General features: G+C 48.4%; 1 protein-coding gene and 1 pseudogene across 2 annotated transcripts; both read right to left on the bottom strand.

The window, feature by feature from the left end:
- Window positions 1–3,058: 3,058 nt before the first annotated feature.
- On the bottom strand, window positions 3,059–20,190 carry P2RX4 (purinergic receptor P2X 4). Its single transcript, XM_082852880.1, has 12 exons — window positions 20,024–20,190; window positions 15,947–16,094; window positions 12,950–13,021; window positions 12,761–12,833; window positions 12,215–12,311; window positions 8,274–8,354; window positions 8,028–8,169; window positions 7,793–7,929; window positions 5,271–5,364; window positions 5,087–5,152; window positions 4,652–4,747; window positions 3,059–4,152 (listed from the first exon to the last, which is right to left on the bottom strand). Exons 1-12 carry the CDS (start codon window positions 20,155–20,157, stop codon window positions 4,126–4,128), a joined length of 1,167 nt encoding a protein of 388 aa, XP_082709006.1. The 5' UTR covers window positions 20,158–20,190; the 3' UTR covers window positions 3,059–4,125.
- A 6,651-nt stretch (window positions 20,191–26,841) lies between these two features.
- On the bottom strand, window positions 26,842–27,430 carry LOC309970346 (myelin-associated neurite-outgrowth inhibitor-like; annotated as a pseudogene). Its single transcript has one exon. The product of its transcript is annotated as a myelin-associated neurite-outgrowth inhibitor-like (transcript).
- Between the last annotated feature and the right edge of the window lie 200 nt (window positions 27,431–27,630).

Genomic DNA, 27,630 nt, shown 5'->3' with positions numbered 1-27,630 from the left:
AAAAAGTGTACCTTTTTGACTTCCAACTAACCTTGGGAAGTTTGGCTGCAGTTCAAGTGGACTTCTTCCAGAGCCACACATAGGTGAGTGTGAAGTTCAAGAGGGAGGAAAATTGGAAGGGCTTCGTCTTCCTTCCTTCTTTGGAATTCCCAGTGCTCTGTGGAATCTGGCTTGGGGGAAACAGTGTCAGTAACTGGGCTCAGAAGGACGTGCTTTCCTGTGGTTTCTGGCTGATCGGTGCTGGTACGAGGACTTTTTGCAGAGAGACGGAGAAGCAGGCCTTGTTCCCCCCATCCAGCGCGTTCACGGAGCCCGGGTGTTCTTGGCGTCCATCAGTCTTCATAAGCTCTTGACTGTAGTTTAGCCAGACTTTTCTTGCTACCTTAAAAGCAGTACCGAGTTAGAGAATGCTGGTTTCCAAGAGCAAAGGACACCCATCTGCTGGAGGGTCCTCTGGCCTGCTTGCTTGCTTTCTGTAATCTGGTACTTCCTCTCACCTCCTGTGCTTGTTTAAATTTACAGGCTCCAGCCTTCCTGGGAGCAAACAGGGTCTGGTTAGTTTGCAGTAAGCACCTTGCAGTGGTTCAGGTCAACCAGTCCTTAGTCTTAGTCCTAGCCTGTCTGTTTGGACTCTGGCCTGGCCGAGTGGCTCGCCCAGGGAGGGCGGGCAGCATGCAGAGCCTCTGCAGAACTCCTGTGTTTACACAACTGCATCAGGCGACGCCATTTCTCCCACCACGAAACTCTCCGTCTAAGGGTTCACATGTGGAATGCCAACGATCAGGCAGCACTGAGCTATGTAGGCGAGTGGGTTGGGGGAGGCCCACGTTCATTACTTTTTTTTTTTTTTAAACTAAGAAACACCAAAGAAAGCTGTGGAAAGGAACCGCCCCACTGAGAAAAGTATAAGCAGAGAGGGCTGTAACGTAAAGCATTAGAGCTACTTGGAGCGCAAACTCTTGGGGTTTGTCTCCACTCCTAAAGCACAAACGTTGATTTTTTTCAAAAGCCGGCTCTGTCAGGAAAGGGCAGAAGCTTTTCCAGGTAAGCAAAAAGGATGCCTATCCGTCTCTTCCATTACTGGCTCATCTGTGGGACCAGTTTGGTGTAAGCAAGCGGTGGCCTGCACCTGTGGCTTTGAAGCAGCACATATTCTCTACCCATCTTCCTTCTGTCCTGTTCCGCTTCCCCATCTATTCCGCAGCCTGGCCGGTGGCTCCCATAAAGCCTTATCTTGCCCCTTGTTGGCACTTGGGGCCTGAGAGGCCATCTCCCCTCTGGTCTGGGCTTTTCCGTGAGTTAGGGCTCCCCTCCTCAAAGCCTTTCAGGACAAGGAGGGGAAAGGTGTGCATTTAGACACAGGTTCCACCTGTCGCTCTCACCCATCTTCCAAAGGGGAGCTTCACGTTGCCAGGGGAGAAGAACCAAGACCTCCACTCACTTCCAAGGTGCTAGGGAAGGTTTCAAGGTCGTTGATTCCCATCTTCTCTCCAGCTTTACGGGCCGAGTTTCGTGGGACTGCTGACTTTTCTATCCTGTGATTGACTTCATGCCTGATGCTTCTGTTTTATTCCTGATCCTTTCTACTATGCATTTTCCTTTTATCAGGTGTACAAAGTTAAATACTGTGTATTTATCACTAAAAAGTACATGAACTTAAGAGAAAAATAAGCCTTCGGTGTTTTTCCACAAATGTTTAAGCTTCTCTGTAAACTTGAAATAAACAGACAGCAAAATGGTGCAAAGCCTGGGCCTCTTCGGGATGTTTTTGTTGGTCGTTTAATTAAGTCAGTGCTCTCGAGGTCATCTGTCCTTATGTCTGTTTTCTTTCCTTAAGCTGACAGCAAGATCAGATGCCCATCAGGGCTGATGTACTCAGCAAATCCCTAATTTAAGCATGTCCTGGTACCTCGCTACTCAGAGTGTGGTCCCCGGATCAGCAGTGTCAGCATCACCTGGGACTGGGTTAGAAATTCATATTCCCAGGCACCATTTAAACAAGATCCCCAGGTGACTCACCTGTAGGCTGAAGCTTGCAAAGCACTGCTCTGCCAGGCAGGTCACTGGCAGATAGGTTCTTCTGACAGAGACCAAACAGGTGAGCAGCTACGGTAGCAGTTTGAATCACACATTGAATACGTCCCGTGGGTAGGCATGCAACGTGACACTTCACCCGTGAGGTAGGTATTAACCCCATTTTACGGATCATCATCTGTAAACCGAGGCTCAGAGAGTAGGCTGAATTTGTCAGCAGATTCAGTGTTCTGCAGAGCCTTGACGGTTGCCGGTTTTCATGGCCTCTGGAGACTATTTTAGAACGGTTGCTTTCTCCAGACTGCGTGCGGGCTGAGGGCTCCCTGTATTCTAATGTGAACCTAGCCCACAGGATTGCTTTACTAGCTTTGGACTTCAGTTTTCTGTTATCAAGCGACAGTAGATGAAATCTGAAAGATTCCTGTTCCATGACTGCAGAAATACAACATTGAAATACGGGCCTTCCAGAGACAAGAGCAGGTGTTCCTATTCAAAAACCCCACTGAGAATCTGATGAAGGCGAGCAGAAATGCACACAGGTGCATCACTTTGCACAGCTTTAGGGGTTTCAGAATCTCCTAGAAGGTCATCCATGGATGCAAGGCTGAAGGAACCCTACTTAAGAGGCAGTGCCAAGGAGTGCCAACAAGTGGGGCTGTAGCAGAAAGCAAGATGATTCTGGTGAGTTAAAGGACAGTGCCGCCCCCAACCCTCATCCCACCTGGCTGTAGCCTTCCATTTTAGAAAAGGGAGGCTGAAAGCAGTCTTCCTCACTCCAGTAACCATCACTCCTTAGCCTGCAAGATAATAAGCCTTTCCTAAAAATTCCAGCTCCATGTGACCGGTGTGTTCAAGCAGGCATTTTTCAGAAAGGTAGCTTGAACCAGAACTTCTTCAAAGGGGTCTGTAAACTTTTTTCTTTTTTCCCCAGAGCAAGAAAAGCCCAGGTTGGCCATTTATCCTGCAGAAGCAGAGCACTTCTAAAATAAACGTTCCCTCAGCAGTTGGAAATGAATTCCTAACGAGGAGGAGGGGCAGGCTGCTTTCTTTAGGGAGATCCTGAACACCTGATACAGAATAAAGTCCGCGTGAAGGCAAGCTAGAAATAGCTTCATTAACATTTCAAATCGGTGGCAAGGTAGGTGTAGGGGGTGCTGCTTTTGGTTGGAGGTTTCTGGAAGGCAAATGAGGAGGAGGGAGGATAAGCCACCTTCATGTCACCTAAAACTGTTCCCTGTAGTGCAGACCCACACTTTTATGTAAAATGTAAGCACCGGTAAGACAAACGGTACACCACAGAAAAAGAATCTCGTAAACTCTATAGGAACACAAGCTAACAAAGATCATACTTCTTAGGTTTTAAGAGAAGGTTAAAGTTGAAAAAAAAAAAAAAACCTAAGCTCCAGCAATAGACTGTTTCAGGAGCACAGTGAGCTGGGATAACAAATGCATTTACTGGTCCAAGTAAAGGGGAAGGAAGGAAAGTTCTAGCTCACGCTGTGAAACCACACAGAGATTAAGAAAATCATTTGTTTTAATGTTTGGTCCTCAGTCATCTCAATGTAGCTCTTCTCAAAGGAAAAACACTAGCTCCGCCTCATGACCTCGTGGTTGAAGCCTCGGGTGGGGGGAGGGGAACAGCAGCCTGGAACTGCCGAAGAGCTACAAGCACAGCCAGGTGTCCCGCCTTCCTTATACAGTGCTTGAGTGGAGCTGCCGGGCCTCAGAGGACTGGGCCTGTCTCGAAGGGGGCTGGAGTTGGAAGCTTCTGAGGAGACCCGGCCCTGGAGAAGTCCTCGGCCCTGTAGCCACAGCCACTTCACTGCCCTCGGGCCAGAGCTTGCCCCAGTGACCCCAAAGAGAAGGGACGGCAGAGGTGACCCAGCCACAGACAGGAGGTGACCAACATGCATAGTGGTTTACTACGCAAACCCTACACACCAGACATGGGAGCAGCTGGGCAACCCTGCAGTACTTGTGGAGACTGACTCAGAATCTGGAACTTCCTCTGGGTGACATGCCAGGCAGCCTTTTCTCCCTCCTTGCTGTGCTCTGATGAGGGCCAAGGAGAGCCCAGGTGTGGGGTGGGCATCACTGGTCCGCCTCACTGCCAAGACCCTGCAAAGAACAATATGCTTATCGTCAGTTGATATGCTTATGGATACACGTGCACCGCCCTGTGCTGCCCGCAGGCAAGCCTGGACCATTTTGGGCAGGTGGGAATCGGGCACTTTCCCTGAGGACGTCTGGACAGCCCTTCACAACTGAGCGTATTCAGGTAGGTCCTAGGGGTACCCAACCCCTCTTTCTCTTCAAGGCGAATTGAAGTAGAGTGTGGACAGAGGTTTTGGCATGATATCCATTATCATAACTAACCTGAGACATCACTGATTAAAATGAAGGCTAGATTTTAAAGAGTGAGTCCATTTGAAGAAAAGTATGCAGTAAAGGCTAGTAGAGGTGGTCTAGAAATGGAGCAGATGACAAGAGTCGCATGTGACTGCGTGAGTGGACAACACACCTAGATGACCTAGGGGTTCTCACTGCTGGGACAAGAGGCAGGTGAGGTAGGCCGCTTGGGCCTTCCTGCCGGCTGGGAGCTCAGGAGGCGACCTACCCGCTCATAGTCTTCCACATATTTATATTTCTTCTCCCGATAGTAGTATCTTTTCTTCATGCAGTAGAGGACAATGACATCACACAGCACTGTTGCCTGAATGCAGCACAGGGCAAGAAAGAATGAGGCAGGATGCTGTGGCCCTATTATTCTGTGTGCGCCCCTTCCCACAAAGCCTGGGATCTTCCAAGGAAATGAAGGGCTCCTCCATCTCTCCGGGGGGAAAAGGTTAGGGCCCGAGGAGCGCTGTCTTGGAGAAGGGCAGGAGGAAGCAGGTGGGGATGGGGAAGGGAAATAAGCCTGGAGGGTCGAGCCTAGAAACAAGTCTGGGGTCAAGGGGAAGAACCAGGATGCCAGCAGAGGGTCTCAACTTGCAGTGCTGGGGGGGTCACAGTCCCAGGCGGGTGGCCAGAGAGGTCTAAGTGAGCCACTCACCACCCCTAAGAGCGCCAAGCCAGAGCCAATGTTGATCATGGTGGGGATGATGTCAAATTTCCCAGCCTGCAGATGATGGGAGAAAAAGAAGTTGTGATAGGGGTGGGGAGAGGGCCCCTTGCCCCTGGCCAGCCCAGAAGAGGACCAGTGGGCTCTGAACGAGGGGAGCCGGCGGCCAGGCTACCTTTCCAAACACGATGATGTCGAATCGGATGCCGTAGGCTTTGATGAGTGTGCGGCGCTCGGTGCCGGTCAGGTCGTTGTAGTACTTGGCAAACCTGGTAAAGGAGGCCAGGTTAGAGGGAAAAGGCACAGGGAGGCCTGAGACAGCCTCTGGGTCCTGCTGAGGGACGTCAGAGTGAACTCCCAAGGCCCTGGCGGAGTTGGCAATGGCTTAGGGCTCGCTCTGCCTGCCGAACGAACCACACTCGAGCACCTCGGGGCTTCTCCGGGCTCATGTGAGCCACGCAGAAGGAGGGCTGGCCTGTTGAGGAGGAGGGCGCTGGGGCCCGCAGGGCAGAGCGTCTGGAATGCTGGCACAAGGGCGCACGAAGAGATCCCTCCTCTGTCATCACCCTCACTTCCTACGACTTAAAACGGAACTTCCTCCTCTGAAAGTCCTTCCTGATACAGCTGAGCCCCGCCTCTCTCAAGGAGACCCTGGCCACTAACAGAAGGTGGCCAGCCAGCAGTGACGGCCAAGTCTGCTTTGTGGGTGGGGGGACGAGCATCTCAGCACTGGACATTTTTGGTATTAAAGGACCATTGCTCCATCAGTTGGATGAGTGGCTAAACAAAATGTGTTATACCCACACCATGGAATATTATTTAGCCATAAAGAGAAGTACTGATAAATGCCACAACATGGATGAACCTGGAAAAAAACCATGATGCTAGGTGAAAGAAGCCAGTCGCAGAAGGCCACATATCGTATGAGTCCATTCCTATGAAAGTCAAGAATCGGCAAATTAGGTAGATTAGTGGTTGCCAGGGGTTGACGTAGCTGAAGGGATAGAGGGATACAGCTAAAGGGTCTGGGGTTTCTTTCGGAGGTGACGAAAATGTTCTGAAATTGACTGTGGTAACAGTTGCACAACTCTGTGAATATACTAAAAACAACTGAATTCTACACTTTAAATGGGTGCACTGTGTAGTATGTGAACTATATCTCAATAAAACCATTTATAAAGGACCACCAGGAGGGGGAATTCCCTGGCAGTCCAGTGGTTAGGACTCTGTGCTTCCACTGCAGGGGGCACAGGTTCAACCCCTGGTCGGGGAGCTAAGATCCCACATGCAAAAATAGAACATGAAGGGGCATGCTGGGGGGAGAACCACTGAGACTGATACCATTTGCTGCCCGTGTTATACAGGGGATCCACCAGGAGCCTAAGCTGTGGCCTGAGATCTGTCTGGCCCACAACTTCCATGCCGTGGTCCAGGCCCGGGGAACTCAGGTGGGGCCTGATGCTGGTGGAGGTCAGGGGGATGGGTGTCCTTGTGAGGGTCCCATCGGCTTCTCTGTTCTGGGGTTCCAACCCAAGATTGAGGTTTTCCACAGTGGTTTCTACAAGAAACTGTGTAACCGTAGAGATAGAGCAATGCAAATCTGACTCCCTTACTAGGGAAAAATGCAAGGATCTGCCCTTCTATCAGTGAGCCAGATGGTTCAAGAGGACAGCAGATGCTCTGTGCATTTGATTCCACACATCACCACTAGAGGGAGACAAGAGCAGCAAAAGAGCACCACTGACCCTACTTGGAAATAGGGTCTTTGCAGATGTAATTAGTTAAGATGCAGTCATACTGGATTAGGGTGGACCTCAAATCCAATATGACTGGTGTCCGTAAAAGAAGAGAGACAAAGGACAAAGAGACACAGGCACAGATGGAAGAAGGCCATGTGACGACAGAGGCAGAGACTGAGTAATGTACCTATGAACCAAGGACCACCAAGGATTGTCAGGAGCCACCAGAAGCTGGAAGAGGCAAGGAAGGAGCCTGGCCTGCTGACACACTGATTCTGGGCTTCCAGCCTCTAGAACTGTGAGAGAGCAGATTCCTGCTGTTTCAAGCCACCCAGTTTGTGGTCATTTGTTACGGCAGCCCCAGGAGACCAATACACAGCACTTCTAGCGGGGAAATACCAGCAGAGGCCTTTCCTGAGGCTAAAACTTGTATCCCCTGCACCTTGGGAGATTCTGGGGGCCAGATCAACCGAGAAACCAATTCATGGATCAGGCCCCAGAGGCCTTTGGACTGGAGGACCACAGGCTCATCCACTCCTCAAAATTAGTGAGCAGAGGGACTTCCCTGGCGGTCCAGTGGTAAGGACTCCATGCTTCCGCTGCAGGAGGCCTGGGTTCAATCCCTGGTTGGGGAATTAAGATCCCACAAGTGCACAGCCAAAAAAAAAAAAAAAAGAAAAAAACCCCAGCAGGGTCCTGGCTGAGGCTGGCCGGCCCAGGAAAGCTAAAGCAGACAGTCGTTCTTGAGGCAAGAAAAGGCGAGGAGGGCGCTCACAGGTCGGGATGCCACAGGGGCAAGGCCCTGCTTGGACCACTCTCCCTGGCACACGCCTCCCTACCTGCCCTTGGGGTGCCGCCTGAGTGCTGGTCTTGGGTGGGCGTGGAGGCCCCCACTGGGGAGTGATGCAACTACCATCACCCCCAGCACATGAGGAATGGGGCCCAAGCTCACACCCACCTGAAATTGTAGCCTGGGGACACGTTGTGGTCCACGTCCCGGGTGTCCAGGCGGCGGAAGGAATACCTGGGCAAGCAGAGGGAGGCGGCTCTGTCCAGGTTGCAGTCCCATTTGATCTGGATGCCCATGATGCCTCCCTGTGGGTTGCGAACAGACAGAGCGAGCTTTCCTCAGAGCCCATTCTAGAAGGAGATGTGTCAAAGACTGTGTTAGAAAAGCCAGGACCTACACCTACCTCGACAGCCATGTCCTGGAAGTTGTGCCCTGCGTTCTCCACTATTTTGCCAAGTCGGAATATGGGGCAGAAGGGATCTGTTTTAGCGTCATAAATGCACGTCTTGAGGTAGGTAGTGGTGATGTTGGGAAGGATATTCCTCCTAAAGTTGGGAGGAAGCAGAAAATAGGAGCAAGGACAACCTCAAAGAAGAGCCACAAGTTTCCCCAAGACACTGGCGAATTCACACAGCTGGCCGCCACTTACTTGCTGAAATTAAATTTGGGATACCAGATGTTGTTCTTAATCAAAAGAGTGAAGTTTTCTGCAGCCTTTAAAAAAGCAGGCCTGAAAAAAATTACAACGTATTGTTAACAAAAGTACAAACATATGTACACTCCTAATACACCTAGGTAATATTTTTTTTTTTGCGGTACACGGGCCTCTCACTGTCGTGGCCTCTCCCGTTGCGGAGCACAGGCTCCGGACACGCAGGCTCAGCGGCCATGGCTCACGGGTCCAGCCGCTCCGCGGCATGTGGGATCTTCCCGGACCGGGGCACGAACCCGTGTCCCCTGCATTGGCAGGCGGACTCTCAACCACTGCGCCACCAGGGAAGCCCCCTAGGTAATATTTTTAAGTCGCATACCCATGTGTCTTACAATGTCACTTTGCCAAGAAGAAAGTAAAACATATCTCGTCTTTACTACTTTCCTCTGCATAAACACCAGGTCAAGAGAGGAGACTGCAAACCAAGGCTTCTGATTTCTTCCAGTCATGGAAGGGCAGGGCCTCTTCCTCAAGGCAGTGGGAATTTAAGAACCTGAGGAATAGCTAACGAAGGGCGGGAGGGGTGGTGCCTCGTGGCCTCACTAGAAATCACGCATCCGGCAGGTGCTGGGTTTCAGGGCTTACCTCCCTCAGGTATTCTTGGGAATGCTCAACAGATCTGGTTTAAGAAGCAAAAGCAAAGGTGAATTCACCTACAGGCTTGACACAAAAAGTGCATGTCTGCTGTTGCACCACACCTTGGAAGTGCCACGTTAGCTCCTGCTGACAGTAGGAGTTGAATTTCCCAAGGGGACCCCACTGCTTTGGAGGGTTTCTCCAGGAGGATCTGGCACCGTAGACTGACTCCTCAGTGGGGGGGCCCCCTGACCCAGGTGGAAGCTTTTTGTTTGTTTGTTTGGCTGCACCACATGGCATGCAGGATCTTAGTTCCCCCACCAGGGATCAAGCCCGTGCCCCCTGCAGTGGAAGCGTGGAGTCTTAACCACTGGACCTCCAGGGAAGCCCCCCAGGTGGAATCTTTGAAGCTATAAAAAACCTCAGCAGTCTTCCCCACCCTGAGAAAGGAGCAGGGCCAGTGATGAGGCCACACAACGTGGGGAGCTGAGCCTGCCGCTACCGCTGATAAAGACTTGACCGAGGCACTTCTTTTGGGGCTTTGAATTCCCTCGCCCCTGTATCAAGGGGATGGACTGTATCAACGTTTCTCAAACTTCTGTCACTCCCTATACCGCTGTGTGCCTCATGTGCAATACTTGTCTTTAAGATTAACCCTCCTTTAAAAAAAAATTGAGGTGAAATTCAGAGAACATAAAATTAACCATTTTAAAGTATACAATTCAGGGCTTCCCTGGTGGCGCAGTGGTTGGGGGTCCGCCTGCTGATGCAGGGGATGCCGGTTCGTGCCCCGGTCCGGGAGGATCCCGCGTGCCGCGGAGCGGCTGGGCCCGTGAGCCATGGCTGCTGGGCGTGCGCGTCCGGAGCCTGTGCTCTGCGGCGGGAGAGGCCACAACAGTGAGAGGCCCGCATACTGCAAAAAAAAAAAAAAAGATTCATAAAGTATACAATTCAGTGGCATGAAGCACATTCCGGTGTTATACAACCATCACCTCTGTCTAGCTCAAGAACATCTTTATCACCCCGAAAGGAAACTGCTTGTTTGTCAAGCAGCTACTAGCCATTCTCCCCTCCCCTCAGCCTTACGGGAACCACCAACCTACTTTCTTTCTTTCTCTATGGATTTGTCTATTCTGGACATTTCATATGAATGGGATCAGACAGTATGTGACTTTTTTGTGTCTGGCTTCTTGCACTTAGCATGTTTTCGAGGTTCATCCCTGTGGTAGCCTGTGTCAGAGCTTTTTATTCATTCCTTTTTATGGCTCAATAACATTCCATTGTATGTGTTCACCACAATCTGTTGATGGACATTTGGGTTGTTTCCACCTTCAGGATCAACTCACTTTTTCTTTTTTTTTTTTTTTTTTACTGACATTCATTTTGAAGTAAAACTTTCCATCATGACCATAAAAAATATCGTTTGCCACAAGTTAGAGGTCATCGTTCAAATAAATATAACTAAGAACAATGTCATTGCGAGCTAACATATTTTTGTCAGCCCAAGGTGTTGAGCCTGGGGCTTGTTCTCTGTGAGAAATGGAAATCAGCGAGGGACAGAGAGGTATTGAAGACACTCCAGACCAGAATCTCCTGCTTGATATCAGCCAGGGGCTGAATAAGAGTGGAGATGGGAAGACCTTTCTCTCCATGTGACTCAGTGCTGAAATTTTTTGTATCAGTGTACACTTAAAAATCATCCTACACTGGATTAGATCTATAACAGCGCTGATATAGGCATACATATAGCTGATTCACTTCATTGTACAGGAGAAACTAACACAACATTGTAAAGCAATTATACTCCATTAAAAAAATACATAACAGCACTGTCCGGTGAAAATATACTGTGAGGCACAAACCACGCTGTAATTTAAAATTTCCTAGTAGCTACATTAAAAAGTAAAAAGAGGGAATTCCCTGGCGGTCCTGTGGTTAGGACTCTGCACTTCCACTGCAGGGGGCGCTGGTTCCATCCCTGGTCAGGGAACTAAGATCCCACATGCTTCGCAGCCAAAAATAAAGTAAAAAGAAACAAGTGAAATGAGCTTTTCTGTAATAAGCCAATATATCTATAATGTTACTCCAACACGTAAACAACATAGAATGTTATTAATGAGATACTTTTTTTTTTTTTTTTTTAAATAATAAGCCTTCAGAACCTGGAGTGTATTTTGCGCTGAGAGCTCATTTTGGACCCAGCTGCATTTCAAGTGCTCAGTAGCCACACATGGCCACCGGCTCCATAAAGTCCCTTCCAGCTCCAGAATGCTAGGATTCCTCGTCTTCTAGTATTTCCCTCCCTTGCCGGAGCTGTTGCCCTCAGCAATCCGCAGTCCTCACCATTCTCTTGTGTTGCGACACACCCAGGGTGAGGATCACATGGTTACCTGCTCCCCTGGGCTTATCTAGGCCTCAGTCTGAACGCTGAGTGAGAAAGGCCCCAGGTTGCCAGCAGTTCCGAGAGCTTACTTCTGACTCCACCCACTCACAGCACAGCTGATCGCAGTTCGAAAGAATGTTATTCTAGGCAACCTTGAACCTGCTCTAGTTTATACAACACACTTTAACGGACATTAATAATTTTCCTGCCCAGCATCTGTACCTTTTTTCTGGTAACAGAACCCCACACTTCCTTTAAAAGCCACACCTCCCCCACTCTCAACCTGTGTCATTTGGGTGGGTCTGACTCCCCCGCCGAGCTAGGAAGGCACATGACCCAGGCCTGAGCCAGAAGCAAAGTCCATCCCCCAGCCACAGTGATGGGTTGGATGGGTTGACAGATGTGGCTGAAGCTGTGAAGATGGACAGGTCTAGAATCTTTATGGACAGCTGGGCAGGGGGACTAGGGACTATGCCATGGGTCCTGCAAACGAAGCCACCACGGAGGGAAGCAGAGCCAAGAGGTGGCGACTCGGATGCTGTCCTTCGAGCCCCAGGTCTAGCCATGCTGGGATCTCTGTGGTTAGTTGAACAACAAACCGCCCCCACTGTGCGTGTGTGTGTGTGTGTGTGTGTGTGTGTACACACCCGTTTAAGGCCCTGAGAACTGTTTCTTGTCAGTTACTTGCAACTGACAGAGGCCTAACTAGCAATAAGTCATCTGCACTCTTATCATGAGTGAAAAACACCGTGGCCCACTAGCTACTGAGGGCTGCTGCCTTGTGGTTGAGAACCACCAGCCCAGGGAAGCCTCACTGTACAGGCTGACACCAAGAGCACAAAGCCACAACTCCCCTGCCACCTCTCTCAGGCCCGAGACCCAGCATTTAGGACACTTCTGTCCCTTTGGCAGGACTCACGTTGGCACTTGTGCGTTATCCTCCACCGGGCACCAGGCTGCCACCTCGCATGTGTTCACGGTCTCATTGAACGGCACGCACCTTCCTGTCGCAACTCCTACAGGGGCGAGGGGCACCCAGGTCTATGAGGGTCTCCTACTTTCTACTTTGTGAGGCAGAGTAGAAACTCCACCATGTATCCTATGCAATCAATCTTGAGCTAGTCTAATTCTGGGATTTAGACAGCATCCAGAAATTCAAATTGGAGGAAAAGAGTTGTCTAAGTCCTAGCCACGTCACTGCTTTGCCAACTGCAGGGCTGGGGTGATGCAGAGCCACAGGACAGGGCAAGATCTGGGGTGGCTTCTGGGGTGCAGATGACAGAGATAAATGTCGAGGGGGCCCCAGGACCCAGTCTGGACACCAGGCTCTCCCAGGCTCGTGTGGGGGATTTCTCCATCCTGGAGATTTCCCTCTGAGAGGGGGCCCACGGGGGAGGCAGTTTGGTCGGGGGCTACCCTCCCCAGGCTAAGCATCTACTGTGGAGTCACAGCCACAGGTCTGTACCATTGCTGTGGGTGCTTGCAGAGCCAGCAGTACAGGTGGCATCGGATTCACACACGGTGGTCTTATCTGGAATCTGGAAAAAGAAGAACCAGTGAAAACAGGTTTCACATGGCCTGGTCCCACCCACAGTGGGACAGGCACAGAGAGGTGGGTATGAGACCCGAGGCTCTTCCCCAAGAAGCTGCCTACCTCAGGACAGAGGCCCTGGGTCTGGTTCATGGTGACGATCATGTTGGTCATGATGAAGAGGGAGTTTTCCTCCTGTAAAGCAGGCAGAGGGGAGAGAGTGCTGCATACTACCTGCAGAGGAGCCAGGCAGAGCCACAGGGAAGGCCCTTTACTAGGACAGTGCCTTCACTTCCCCCCTGTGCCATGCAGAAAACAGTTAAAAACACTGATCTTAGGGTCTCCCATTCTCACCGATGAGAGTTATAACCTAACTGAAAACAGGGGCTCCAATACTTGCACACATGTTCACAGCAGCACCATTCACAATAGCCTAAAGGTGGAAACAACTCAGTGTCTATCAACGGATGGATGGATAAACAAATTGTGGTCCATACCCGTAAGGGAACATGACTCAGCCATAAAAAGGAATGAAGCACAGACCTGGCTACAAGGTGGATGAACCTCAAAAACATGATGCTGGGTCCAAGAAGCCAGACACAAAAGGCCACGTAGCGTATGATCCCATTGATGTGAAATGTACAGGATAGGCAAATCCAGGAACAGAAAGTAGATTAGTGGTTGTGAGGGGGTGAGGGAGAAGGTGGACAAGGGGATGATAGCTTAATGAGTGGGGGCTTTCCTTTTAGACTGATGAAAATGTCCTGGAACTAGACTGACGTGATGGTACACAACATCGTGAATGTGCTGAATGCCACTGGAGTTTTCATTCTGAACTGGTTAATACTGTGATACATGAATTTCACCTCAGGTCAAAAAACATGTCTATACCCTGAAATGGTTCCTTAATAAAGCTTGACTTGAGGGAAAAGAGTCAATAAGTGCTCAGTATATCCTCTGCCAACCGGATTACCTCGCAGGCGCAGAAACACAAGACCTCAGAGGTCTCAAGTTAGGCTGGTTCTCTTTCCTAACAGGAACTAAAATAAATACATAAAACATTCTATACAGAAGGCCCAATCAGGGCTCGCCATGACACTTCTCCTTTTTTTTTCTTTATTTTATTTTTGGCTGTGTTGGGTCTTCGTTGCTGCGCGTGGGCTTTCTCTAGTTGCGGCGAGCAGGGGCTTCTCTTGTTGCGGAGCGCGGGCTCTAGGCGCACGGGCTTCAGTAGTTGTGGCTCGCAGGCTCTAGAGCGCAGGCTCAGTAGTTGTGGCGCACGGGCTTAGTTGCTCTGCGGCATGTGGGATCTTCCCGGACCAGGGCTTGAACCCTGGTGCATTGGCAGACGGATTCTTAACCACTGCACTACCGGGGAAGCCTGACACTTCTCCTTTTGAGAAGGTTCTGTTTTCTCCTCCTAAGTGTGAAGGTGCCAAATGGTGGATTTAAGGTTTCTGGAGAGCAATTCACTTGGGGATGAGACTGAAGAATTGCCAACAGTGACCTCCCAGTATAAGGAAAAAAAGACAGACCCTGCAAATTCTAGTTGGACCTCCTCCTTATTGGGCGCTGGTGCTCTAAAATGAAATGCTCTGAACATTTCATACTCCTGAGAAGAGCAGTCAGTGCTGGGAGCCATCAGGGAAACTCAGGGACCACAGGGTCTGTAGACATCTCCACTCCCAGGTCTGATAAGGTGGTAGACGCTCTGGGAATAGTTGGCATCTTTCAAAGACAGACCTGGAACAAAGCATGTTGGGAAATGAGGAAATGGCCGCAGGAGGGGGCGTGAGAATGTGGCAGGAGGTCCGGGTCAGGCGCCCCAGCAGGCTCCCGTGTTCCATATGTAGACACACTGCTTGCTTGGTGTTTACAGAAGGCTGTTCCTGCATCTCTCCTGAGTTAGACCTGAACAAGTCAGTGTGGTTTACTTTTTGTTTCCTATTTCTTATCTATTTTAAGTTTAGGGAAATTTCAGTCTGGAGATGAGCCGAGTAGATGCGGTGCAAATACATGTTTGTGTTCCATCTTTGGAGGAGCAGGATATCGTGAAAGCTCATGGAGAGCCGTGTGGGACTCACACGGCCCCCGGCTCTGATCCGAGATGGAAGACAGAGCTGCTGTGTGCTCCTTTCCACTGAGGGGCAGAAGCAGGGGGCCGTACCCTTCTGTGGGTCCAGTAAACAGACGGAGTGTGATATTCCGAGCCTGCCAGGACGAGGCCGTGGCTTCGTAGGAAGCAGAGGTCTCTCTGTAGAGACAGGCGCATGCCAACAGCACCAGCTTCCTCCAGCAAACTATGAGTCCCCTGTTCCATTTGACCTTTATGGCTTATTAGCTCTGATTTCTCTCTGGGCACCCCACAAGAACCCTCTCTTGAGAAGGCAGAGGGAAAATGAACACACTTGGAGAGAGAGTTTCTGAAGTCCTTGTTCTGAGCCAAGAGCTGGCAGCTTATCTGCATGTGGCCACCCCAGTCACCCTAGCACGTGGGCCATCTGGAGGGATATGTGGGGTTTGACTGTGGATCAGAGCCATTATCATGGTTAAAGAGAGTCAATATTTAACTTGGAGCTTTGTGGATTAACAGACAGGAGACTAGGATGCTGCATCAAACAGTTTCTTCCCTTCCCTATGTTCCTGATGGAATCCTTTATGGGTATGGCTGTTTCCTTCTTCTTTGGCTTTGGGTCTCTACGGGCTGTTAAAGTTTGTACGCTGTCAGAAAAGATTTACCTTGTGGGTTTACAACAGTAAAGCAAACCACAAAATGTGGAAAGGTGATAGTTCCACCTGCATTTTTCCCAGGATTTAAAACATGTGCTTTTCTACTTTTCAAGTCCGGTGACAGACTCAGATGTCCATATGGAAAGCTTCCTCTGTTTAAGCCAGCCGTGTTTTAGGGCTGAAGAAACATAGCTGATTGAATATTACCTGTTAGACCCTAAGCCAAAAAGAGGTCTGTCTGCACTGCTTTCTTGGACTAAAACAATCAGTCTGGGCATTGGTGATGTTAGAACTCTGGGCATGCCAATCACTAATCAAGAGTGCAAAGGTGAAGGGAAAGCAGCTAACTAGAGGCTTGAGCTTTCGACAGAGACACAGTGGGAGGCTTACCTGAGCTGGAATCACATAATCGGCCACATCCCAGATCCGGAATCCAAGTTTAGAAGTATTGGTCGTGGTTACACCCTTGGCTTTGGCAGTAACAGAGCTGACCACAGAGTCCATTTCCTGGTAGCCCTTTTCCCACACAAACACCCAGCTACAAAATAAAACAGGTCTCTTAAATTGCCATTAGGATTGCATGAATTTGAGTTAATGCTAGGGAGCCTCTGGTAGCCAGAGGCTGAAAGTATGATGTTTACTAGTTGTGACTTTGCAAAAGCTGCTTAACTTTGTAACTTAGTGCAGTGATCAGCACAAAGAAAATGCTCAGTGAATGCTGTCTTTATTACTAGGTATTTGAACACTTTCAATGCACTATGACCCGCAGAATTACCATGAGATAATAGAAATTATGGTAATGATAGTTACCATTTGAATGTCTTTAGGTGCCAGGTACTAATCTAAGCTCTTTATGTGTATTAACTAATTTAATACTGACCACTTTATAAGGCAGGTGTCATTATTCTTCTCCATTTTACAAAGGAGAAAACTGTAATTCAGAGAGGTTAAGTCACTTGCCCAAGGTCACACAGCTAGTGAATGGCAGAGTCAGCATCTGAACTCAAGCTTTTTGCTTTCGAAGTCTCCTTTCTTGCCCTCTATGCTATATATGCCCTCTAGAAAGGAGAATCATATCTTTTAAGTAAATGTATAATAGTTTCTTACTTTTTCTCTAAGAATTCAGGTCACATGTATGTTTCTCTCCTCTGAAGTGGAGACTTCACTACCAGCCTGAATAATTAAAAATCTGAAGGCATTGGTGCATAGTGGTTAGGACACTGGAACAGACTGAAGCCAGCCTATCTCAGTTCATCACTCACTAGGCATAAATTTGGCCAAGCTGCTTAACCTCTCTGTGCCTGTTTTTCCCATCTATACGATGGGAATGATAACAAGACTTCACAGGATTGTTGTGAGGTTACGTGAGTTAATGCATGTCAAATGCTTGGAACAATGTTTGTGAGCCATTATCAGCAGACTGAAATTGGCCACGATGGGAGCATTTACACCATGGAAATTGGCCAGTACTACAAATCAGAACTCCTCCCCATCAGAGCTGTTGTTAAACATCAATAGTGACTACTATTGTTGTAATTTCTAGAGTCACGAAATACTACTAGCATCCCTCTCCCCTCCTTATAAGCTCTAGGTGCTGAGACTTCAGAAATTTGCTTATTTGGTTACTTATTGTCTGAGTAGTCTCCAAGTTCACTACCCATCTTAGAGATGGGCTTTTTCCCTAAGAAGTCCTCTTCTTCAGGGTTTCTAGGAATTCAGCTACAGTATAAGCTTCCATTTAATTCTAGTCAGACACAGAGAAGCTTAGAGCAGGGTCACTATTACCTTACCACCAAGTATAGTCATCCCTTGGTATCCATAGGGGATTGGTTCCAGGACCCCTGGGGATACCAAAAACCACGGATGCTCAAGACCCTTATATAAAATGGCATAGTATTTGCATGTAACCTATGCACATCCTCCCCTATACTTTAAATCATCTCTAGGTTACCTATAATATCTAATACAAAGTAAATACCATGTAAATAGTTGTAAATACGATGTAAATGCTATGTAAAAATAGTTGCTGGCAAGTGACAAATTCAAGTTTTGCTTTCTGGAACTTTCTGGAATTTTTTTTTAATATCTTTTATCTATGGTTGGTTGAATCTGTGGCTGCAGAACCTGAGGATACAGAGGGCTGACTGGATAGTGAGTTGCTAAGTCAGAGACACATGGTTTCATCGCAATCACTATGTAAATAACTATTACCTCATCCTGTGACTGATAATACAATTAGATAACTGAGAAGTGTTCAGTCTCTCTCTCTTTTTTTTTTTTTTTTTTGGCCATGCAGCACACAGGATCTTAGTTCCCCGACCAGGGATTGAACCCATGCCCCCTGCATTGAAAGTGCAGAGTCTTAACCACTGGACCACCAGGAAAGTCCTGTTCAGTCTCTTTTTGAGGAAGGATTACCTTTGATCAGTACTGGAAAAGAGACCACAATTTCACCAAGATGAATTGAATCAGAAAGTTAAGAGATGAGGTTTTTTAAAATTTTTCTTAAAAGCCCTAAATTCAGATCCTGAGTCAGATCTGATCACAGCAAGATGTATAAAAGCAAAGCACTTACTGCTTAAAAAATCCTCATGATCAAGGCAGACAACACTCCATAGGAATCCTATAAAGCTGCACTGCCCAACAGAAATACAATGCGAATCGTGTAATTTCAACGTTTCTCGTAGCCATGTTAAAAATTAAAAAGTAACAGGTAAAATTAATTTTAATGGTATGTTTTATGTAACTCAACATATCCAATATGTTAATGCTATCAATATAAGATGTATTAATATGATATTTAGTTGTTTTTTGTACTATGTCCTCGAAATCTGGCGTGCATTGTACAGTGATCGCACATCTCAATGTGGAGTAGGGGTGTTTCAAATGCTCAACAGTTTCATGTGACTCCTGGCTACCATACTGCAGATATACTGTATGCAGTCTAGAACTTTACAGATACCCTGAAGTAGATGTAAACTGATTCTCCTACGAGCAGCAACAGCCAAGAGGAAAAAGCTGCCTGACAGCTCCTGATTCCAAATGCTTCAGGTCCAACCCAGCAATATGAGTTTAGTTAACCAGCTTGTAGTGGGTCTCGAAGTTTAAGGGTGCATCACAATCACTGGGGGGCAAGGAGTTGGTTGTGATGGTACTTAATGTGACTTAGAGTCCAAACCTGGGGGTAGGCCAGGTGGTTCTGATGCAGAGTTCATACCTGGAAAGCCCTTTTACTGACTACTGTCAGTACCTACGGCTGCTGCGCTGATAGATGGTAGAAGCCAAACCTGCCAGATCATGGGGATTCCCTTAGGCAGTGTTAACAGATTCCAAGTCCCACCCCAGGGTGTGGGGGGGGAGGGGGGATGGTGTCCTGTTACCTTTAAACAATTCCTCAGATGAGTCCTTCATGTTCAGGTAGGTTTGGGAAACACTAGGACACTGGTTCCCAAAATTTGCTGCACATTAGAATCACCTGGGGAGTTGGTCATACTCTACAGCACTTGAATCAGAAAGTCTGGGTCTGAGAGCCAGCAGTCAGTATTTTTTAAAGATTCTCAAATAGCTCTATGTGCAGTTTGGGGAACACTGTATTAGGCCTTTTAAGAAAAACAAAAACAAACAAACAACCCCCCCCCCCACGATGCAGCAGGTAACATCTGTCAGCTCAGCAGCTGTAGACACCATAACACCCCAGGTGAACCTTGAAAGCGGGCCCAGTTGGTAAATCAATTTCCACCTCCTCTCGAGTTTTATTACATTGTAAGGGTGCATCAATTAAAATTAAGCACTAGGTGAGGACTGATGGTGGAGGGACATATAAGCAAAGAGGGCAGCATGGGGAACGATAAGTCTAAAGCAGGTGCCTATACCAAAAACTCCAACAATCCCATAAAAGGAAGGAACTGAACTTAAGTGATTTTTGAAAGTGTGACCTCTCTATTATCTTGGGTTACCATATGATGCTCAAAGGAAAGGACAGGAAGCCACAGACCCAAAAGGAACCAAGTGGAAATCCCAAACCTTGGTTTCTGTCAGCAGATCATCAGAATGGGAAGTGAAGAGCAAAGAGTGAGTCATTTAGGGCAAAGCCCTCCCACCCCCAGCCAAAGGACATCATGGAGCAAGTCAGAAGGGACAGGAAGCATGAATGGCGAGGATGAAGATCTAGCTAGGCTTTGCCTTCAAGACACAACATCAAAGCAGCCTCTGGACCCAGAGCCGGCACAGAGCCCGTCCCTCTGGTGGCTAGGGTCGGGGGTGGAGGGTTGGGGGAGTAGGGATGTATCCCTGGCTTCGGGTCGCTGTCCCCTGGACCCCACCTGGAGGGCGCTCGCGGGGCTCGGCCGAGGACCTAGGCCAGAATGAGCAGGTGCGTGGCCGGAACCCAGAAGGGGGAGTTCCCGGCCGTCGGATCACACCCTGTCCCCGGGACCCCTCAGGGTCGTCGCCCGCGGCCGCGCTCACCCGATGACGTAGGCCAGGATGAGCAGCTGCACCGCCCGGTTCATGAGCCCCACTTTACGGCTGCGGATGAGCACGATGCGCGGCGTGTCGTACTCGAACAGGAAGGCCGCCAGCACCGCGCAGCAGCCCGCCATGGCTAGCGCTCCGCCGCCGCCGCGCCGCCCGGTTCCGCGCTCTGGACCCGGTAGCCTGACCCGCCGCCGCTTCCCCGCACTGGAGCCCCGCCCGGCGTGGCCGTTCGTGGGGGAGGGCCCGGAAGGAGGCGGTGCTGACCCTCGGGGGACTGGGCCGGGCGAAAGGCGTGACCTCCCCCTCGGGTACGAGTGCCGCGCCGCCTCAGGAGGGCTGGGGGAGAGCGACCCCCTCGGAGGGAATGGGGCCTGGGGGAGGGGGTGACCTCGTTGGGAACGAATGACCCCCTCTGGAGAGGGACGGAGGAATAATGACCCTCCCCCCCAGAGGGACTGGTGGAACGAGCGACTCCCCCCTCAAGGGGGGTGGGCTCTACGGGGATGGGATGACCTCTCCTTCAGGAACGAATGACCCCATGAGGAGGACCAGGAAGGACCGGTGACGCTCAGGGGAGATAGAGCCCTCAAGGAGAGAGTGACCTCCCCCTTGGGAAGGAGATACTCCTCCCAGGAGCGGGAGGGGTAATGAGCGACCCCCGTGGGTGTCTAGGAGTGAGCTGGGGGCGGGGTGGGGCGAGGCGAGGCCCTGGGGGCAGCTTAGGGGAAAGAGCAGCCTCTCTCCTGCAGGCTCCAACGGGGGGCAGCGCTGCCTTCTCGCTGCAGGAGGGAAAGCCTAAATATCCGGTACCCTAGGGACCCTTGGCTGGAGCCACACACGCTGCAAAATAGCCCTCTTAGAATTGAAGCTAGGTCACATACCTACTCCCATTCCGATGCTTCCTTAGTTGTAGGAGGGGAGGAAGCAGCCTGAGCCTGGTGAGGGATTTCTGTGACCATCCTTGGAACTGAGGAAGTTTCATCACAACTTTAGGGAGAATTGGAAAATAGAGGGAAAGTGGAGGAAACACCCACAGTTGCACCACCTGAACATAATTTTCCACGTGTGTTCATTCCCTTCAGGTATGTTATCATAGGTATGTTTTATATTTAGTTTCATTCATTCATTCAACAAGTGTTAATAAACACCTTCCGTACCAGGCACTGTCTAGTGTACAGAACAAACCCAAACATTCTGCCTTCATTGGAGTATAAATTCTAGCAGATAATTGTGTATACGTTTTTAATTTGTAAGCATAGTCAGTGATGGTACTTTTCAATTCCTGATTCACACTACATGTTTCCCATGTTACTGCAGACTTGTCATAATGATAATTTTTAATCGATGGATTGTTTCTTCAGTTAGGGATGGTTTCCTTAACCGCTGTCATCTGATTGCTTCCAGTTTGTGGATCCTATGCATAATCTTTAACACACCATTTTAGGTCTTTTCCTGGAAGTGAGATTCCTAAGCCACACCACCTTGTTTTTACAAATATAAGAAGGTGAATAATAATAAAATTTGAGGAAGACAGTATCTGCCTCTGGAGATGGACTTGTCATGTTAACAGGAGGAATAGAGCTGCCACCTTCCTCAGTTCAAAATGGTCCCAGGAAAAGGTGGTGACAGTTTAAGTGGGATTTTATTCATTCTTTGACAGGTATTTACTGAGTGCCTGTTGTGTGCTTAACAGTGTTCTAGATGCTAGGCATATGAGGGTGAACAGACAGATAAAGTCTCGCCAAAATGGAGCTTTGTGTAATTGGGGGGACTTAAATTCTATGTAGAAAAGAAAAACCCAGTCACTAAATTCTCATTGGAAAGAAACTTAAAAATACATTTCCTTAAGAGTCAAAACACATTTACAGCTCTCGTGAATACTTACCCCATAGTAATGAGATGGTCCTGGCCTTACAGATCTTGAATTTAAATGGTTTGTTTGTGTCTTTGAACAAAGTCAGTTAAGAGAAATGTACAAATAAAAGTTTTTGTTAGTGCCTAGTTGGTAGTGTAACCTTAGGCCCAACCAGAGAAGCTGATCCTGAAAAATGATTAGAAAAAAAAAATTGTTTCATTTACACTCTTGCCCTGAGTTTATCTCTTTAAAAATAGCTCTCTTGAGGCATAATTGACATACAGTAAACTGCACATATTTAAATTATACAATTTTATAAGTTTGACATATGTACATACCCATGAAACCATCAGCACAATTAAGGTAGTGAATATATCCAGTGCACTAGCTACAGTAATCTTAGTTTATAAAGTAAAAGTGACTGCTGATTACAGTTGGGATTTTTCACATAATCTTTTTTTTTTTTGCAACACAAGTCAATCTTTATTGAAAATTGCAGTATTAATACATAACAATTCTTGTTAAAATAAACGTGCTTTTAAGCATTTTAAGTCTGAGCTTATCTACTCATCAGATTGCATAAAAAAATAGCATGAATTTACACATAATGTAATTGGCTCAGGATGGATATTCCTTTGTATTGATTGACACCTGGAGTTCAGTGCAGAGGTGAGGGGTGCCTTTAACACTGGAAAACAATGCTGGCTTAAGTTTTAAAAAAGTACTATGAGAATGGTCTTAAAAAAAAAAAAAAGCGGTATTCAAAAATCATTAAAAAAAAAAAAAAGAACCATTTCCTAGTCAGTAACAGTGGCTCCCTGGGGTCTCTCTTGAGTGGCCGTCACAGTAACCCCACCAGGAACACATGAGAGCTGGCCTCAGGTCCAGCCCAATTATTCTACTGACTACTGGTCTCCACGAGGAGCTATAGGAGACTCCAATAGGGCTCAGGAGACCAAGATAAGGCACTTGTCATCTCCAGCACACCAATCCTGGGAGCACAGCATCCCCTGAAGCTCACTGCAGGCTCCCTGCACAGAGATGCCAGCCTCTCCTTGGTCTCCCTGTCCCAAGTGACTTGACATTGGTCCTGGGGATTCAAATAAGATTACTCCAGAGGTTTTCTGTTCTTCAAGTGAATAGGGTGGGAAAAGAGGCAAATCCTCTGAAACATGTAAGATCAACTCTGCAACTTTCTATCTGAAAAGATCAGACCCTCCTCTGCAGCGTGTCCTCTGCAGGCTCCTTTCAGAAAGCTCAGGTTGAGCAATAAACAGCTCAGGAGAAAAAAAACACACCATCATTTGAAACGTACTAGAGAGGAGAGTCACACAGTCCACCCTTCCCCTATGCCAACCACTCCTTTCTAGAGACACACCCCGTCCTTAGAAAGCACCAAGAGGAGAGCCAGAAGCTGTACCCCACCTCAAGCCCCACACCCTTAAGCCTGCCCTTGCACGGCCAGAGGATGTCAGACAGGCGTCCTGTCCCATCTGGGCAATGCCCAGGCTGGCAAGAACTGGGGCGTCCAGCTGTTAGCTGCCAGATAGGGAGAAGGTGACCCAACTGGTCGGAGTAATACTCTTTCCAAATGTTTACAAAGGACAGGTGAAGAATTCTGAGTTTCCTTCTTAAAAAGCAGGCCCCAATACTGATGCGTCTGGTGCCTGCCATCCTTTCTCCACCTGCTGGCAGGACAGCACTACCAGAGATTAGTATATCCCAAGCCCCAAGAATCTATTTCCTCTTGTTTGAAGTGCTGATGCCAGCAGATGGAGAGAGGCACTGCAGGCCCAGCTTGGGAAGGGCAGGGCGAGTACCAAGTACCAACCAGGTGTCCAGCCCATGGCCCAGGACCACCCTCAGCTCCTGTAAATACTACATTTGCATAGCACTCAAGAAACAGAGTCATATAATACAACTGGTAGGCCTAATAACTAAACCAACAAGAATGTTGAGAAAAGATCAAACACAAGAGACAAAAGATTCTGGAAGCGCTTCTGTGCTTATCACCATGATGGCCCTGGCCCTGATGCTGGCCTCAGTTCTCAGAGGCAGCAAGCTGATGGGACCATCACTCATCGTGAAACGTTCAGTCACCTGGCCCAGATCCAAACAGGGTTTTCCTAAGCAGAGAAACATACCTTCTAAACCTTAGGGGAAAGCTGTAGAACAAAATTTTTTAAATATGTCCATGATGATATCTATGTTTATAGGAATTAGTTCCTTTATTTGCCTGTCTCAGCTTCTAAAATAACTGTAATTAAGCTGAAAGACTCTCAAATTAGGAATGTCACATATAAAAAATGCAAAATTTCTCTGAATGTTCTACTATTGTGCTTAGGATATCAAATTATGCAACTTTATAATAGAAGCTGTATTCCTTAATTTTACTGGAACTAAATGCTGCTAAAATTACAACATATGATAGTTTTGTTACTATTCACTATATCCAGATTCTTACCTGCTAGACAAAATCTACCTTTCACATTTGATAACTGATGCCCCGATAGTTTCAAAATTGAAAAGATCTCCACACAGATGTATTCCATAATGCAAAAGTATTTGATGAAGTCTCCCAACTCAACTTCACAAAAGGGAAACAAGATTTTTTAGAAATTACAGGGGGGAAAGTGTTTATAAAGCTGATATAAATGGGGAGAAAACGCAACCCACTCTTTTCTTTCTCTTGAAAACACCATTTAATTCAGTGCTCGTGAAAACATTCACCCTGTGTGTGCCAAGTCTCAGGCAAGCTGGAAGAAACAGCCTATATAATTTCTCATAACTTCCTCCTGAATTCAAATGACTCCAACCCTTGCAGGTAGTCGCATGTGTGTATCTGTTTATGTGCACTCTGTTTGGGACTTTTAAAAAACATATACTAAAATCATATTTTCTCCTAACTTATTACACTAAACTGGGGAAACCAGCTTCTCTGTTACTGGATCAGTTCAGGCCCTGGAGAACATATCGATATTACAAACCACCCACTACACAGGTGGAATTACCAACAAAGAGTTGAAGAAGTGGACACTGTGCCTGGGGTAAATGGCTGCCACACACACACACACACGAATACACACAAAGGTAGGTTAAGTGCTCTTGAAGCAATTTAAAGTACTTATTAGTAAACACACTATGTTATAGACATTAGAAATAAATCTTCTGTTTACAATGATCCATGCAAACATCTTATTCCTTATAAAATAAGATGTGAAAAATAAAATTATGAAGAGTACTCACTATAAAAAGTAAGGTTACCAAAGGCTCAGGGGTCAGGTATCCCACTCACCATCCGGGGCTGAATGCCACCCCAGTGCCGGAGCCCTGACCAGCTGCCGGAGCCGTAAGGAGAGTAAGGTGCACTCCCCACCTGAGGCCCACAGCGCTTGAAATGACGTTGGGGTGACAGACCGCTGACAGACCGCTGAAAGGGAACAACCCTCACCCCCCACCCCCTCTGACTTCATCTGAGGACAGGCCCACACACACACCCATCGATACAAGTTGGGCACATTTAGGCAAAAAAATCCTGTTGGTTTCTTATGTACAATATTCAGATTTTAAACACAAAATCCTTTCTGTAATAAGTTCTGGCAGGCAAACACGTTCTGATGCTGCCTGGCCCTTTGCTGTCCACACGTGCTTTGTGCTGAGTGTCCCCAGCCGCAAGAAGATATGGCCAAAGGGGCTCACAGACAACAGGCGCCAGCCCTTTCCTCACACCTCCCCACAGCCATCTCCACGAGCGCCCTCCAGATGGTCTCAGAGGACAAGTCCCCATCGAGTGCATGGGCCGAAACACAGCCACAGCCCTGCCTCTCTACAAGGAACAATCAATATCCAATAAAGTTTTGTTCCCTTTTAAAAGTTCTTAAATATACAACTTTCTTCATAACACACAGCTGAATGAAGTCTTTGCCCTTCCTTGTGGGAGGGAGAACAACAATGCCTACATATGTTTTCAGGTGACTCAGACATTTCCCCCGAGGGGGCGGGGGAAAGGAATGATTTTTCTAAGCTAAATAAAGGAGAGGCCAATACCTCCTCCAAGTGTGGCTGGTTCTCTTTCACATATCTTCCATCCCAGGAAAATAATTTCGCTCTACATAGGACTTTTCCATTAAACATATAGAAAGCATCATCTCTATCTGTAAGAGATTTGTAATGAAAATTTAGATAGAGAAAATTGCTTTGCTGATACATAAACCACCTTTTGTCCCTAACTGGATTCATGGTAATCCCTAAGGACGTCCACATCACACTGACCCCACAAGCCTAAATGGAGAGAAAGCCATTAACCTGGCTGCACCCCAAGCAGCGGTGGCCTCCCCACACTCTCCCTGTCCCTGCAACTCTCTCCCAGTGCAGTCCGTGCAAAAGGAACAGATGGGTGGAAAGTAGAAGTCCATGTTTCCAATTGGCAACCCACGTCAACACCAAAAGGCTGAAGAATCATCAAAGAGATTTCAGATGCTCTATGAAGAAATTCACTTTAACACTTATAACTTTAAGACTTTGCATACATTACAAGAGTGCATTGATGATACAAGTTGTAAAATACTTTTCCATTCCTTTGGATTTTGCATATGATGGTTCTGCATCAGTCACTGCAGGTAGATGGAACAAGCTTTGTTTTTGTGTTGTTTTTTTTTAAACATGCATTCAGCTAGATATGATTCAGAATAGATTAATACTCCCTTTTTTTCATTACAGTTAGCTAAAAAATTGCCTGGCAGCCCACCAAACAGGATTTGCTTTAAGACCAACCCACAGAGTCAGTTGGAGACTGAGGGCGCTGGGACCTGCTGGGCCGGCCGTAGTAGTGTTTAGCTAAGTATCGAGAGCATTAAGAACAAAGTCCTGGTTGGAGGCCCGAGGCCTGCAGCACCGGCTGTGGAACCTCCACCATGTGACTGCACAGCTCCATCCGAAAACGTTTGCAGGGTGATCACCACTGAGGGGCCACATAGCTGTAGGTGGGTGTTCCTGGGGCCCGGTAAGTGGGCACAGTGATGGGGTGGGGGGCGACAGGAGTTGGGGAGTGGGCGGGCAGTCAGCAAGGTAGCTGCTGACATGGCTATAGTGGTCCCCGCCACCGTGCCCATGGTGACCCCGTTGCCTCTAGGCAGAGGGATGGGAGCAGGGGACACCGTCGCTGGCATGCTGTTGGGCTGCACCACTGTGGTGTGGTGGATGACGTGACGGGGCTGCATACAGGGGCTGGGGGTAGTACGTGCCTTGTTGTGCGTGCGCGCTCTGCTGGGGGTAGGCACTTCGCTAGGGGTGTCCAGCGGTCTGGTAGGGGTTGGGGAGGAGGAGTACGGTGGCACCGCCCCGCTGGTGGGGGAACAGGACACTTTGTAAGGTGTGCCAGGAGTGTAACCTGTTTGGAAGGTAGGATTCGCTCCAGAGTACGCGTTGGGGGAATAGGCAGGAGCTGCTGCGTAACCCATGGGGAAAACAGCTGGATATCCAATTTCTTTGGCATTTGCATAGGGAACCGCAGAAGAACCCGGGCTATAAACAGGATTCATGATTTCAAGAACGCGCCGCGGCGGCGGCGGCCTGGGCCTCGGTGACCAGCGCTCGCCGGCCCGGGGCGGGCTCGGCGAGGGGCGCGCGCCGCGGAGGCCTGCTCCGATGCGCGGCTGAGCCGCGAGGCCCAGGTTGCCGCCGCCGCCTCCCTGGTCCGCGTTCCCCCTCGCCCGGCTCGGCCCGGCCCGCCTCTTCGCAGCCC

Source organism: Leucopleurus acutus (genome assembly GCF_964270905.1).
Source record: "Leucopleurus acutus genome assembly, chromosome: 13".
Classification (NCBI taxonomy): domain Eukaryota; kingdom Metazoa; phylum Chordata; class Mammalia; order Artiodactyla; family Delphinidae; genus Leucopleurus; species Leucopleurus acutus.
Note: the sequence above shows the minus strand (reverse complement) of the source record. Positions and strands in the feature narration are given on the sequence as shown.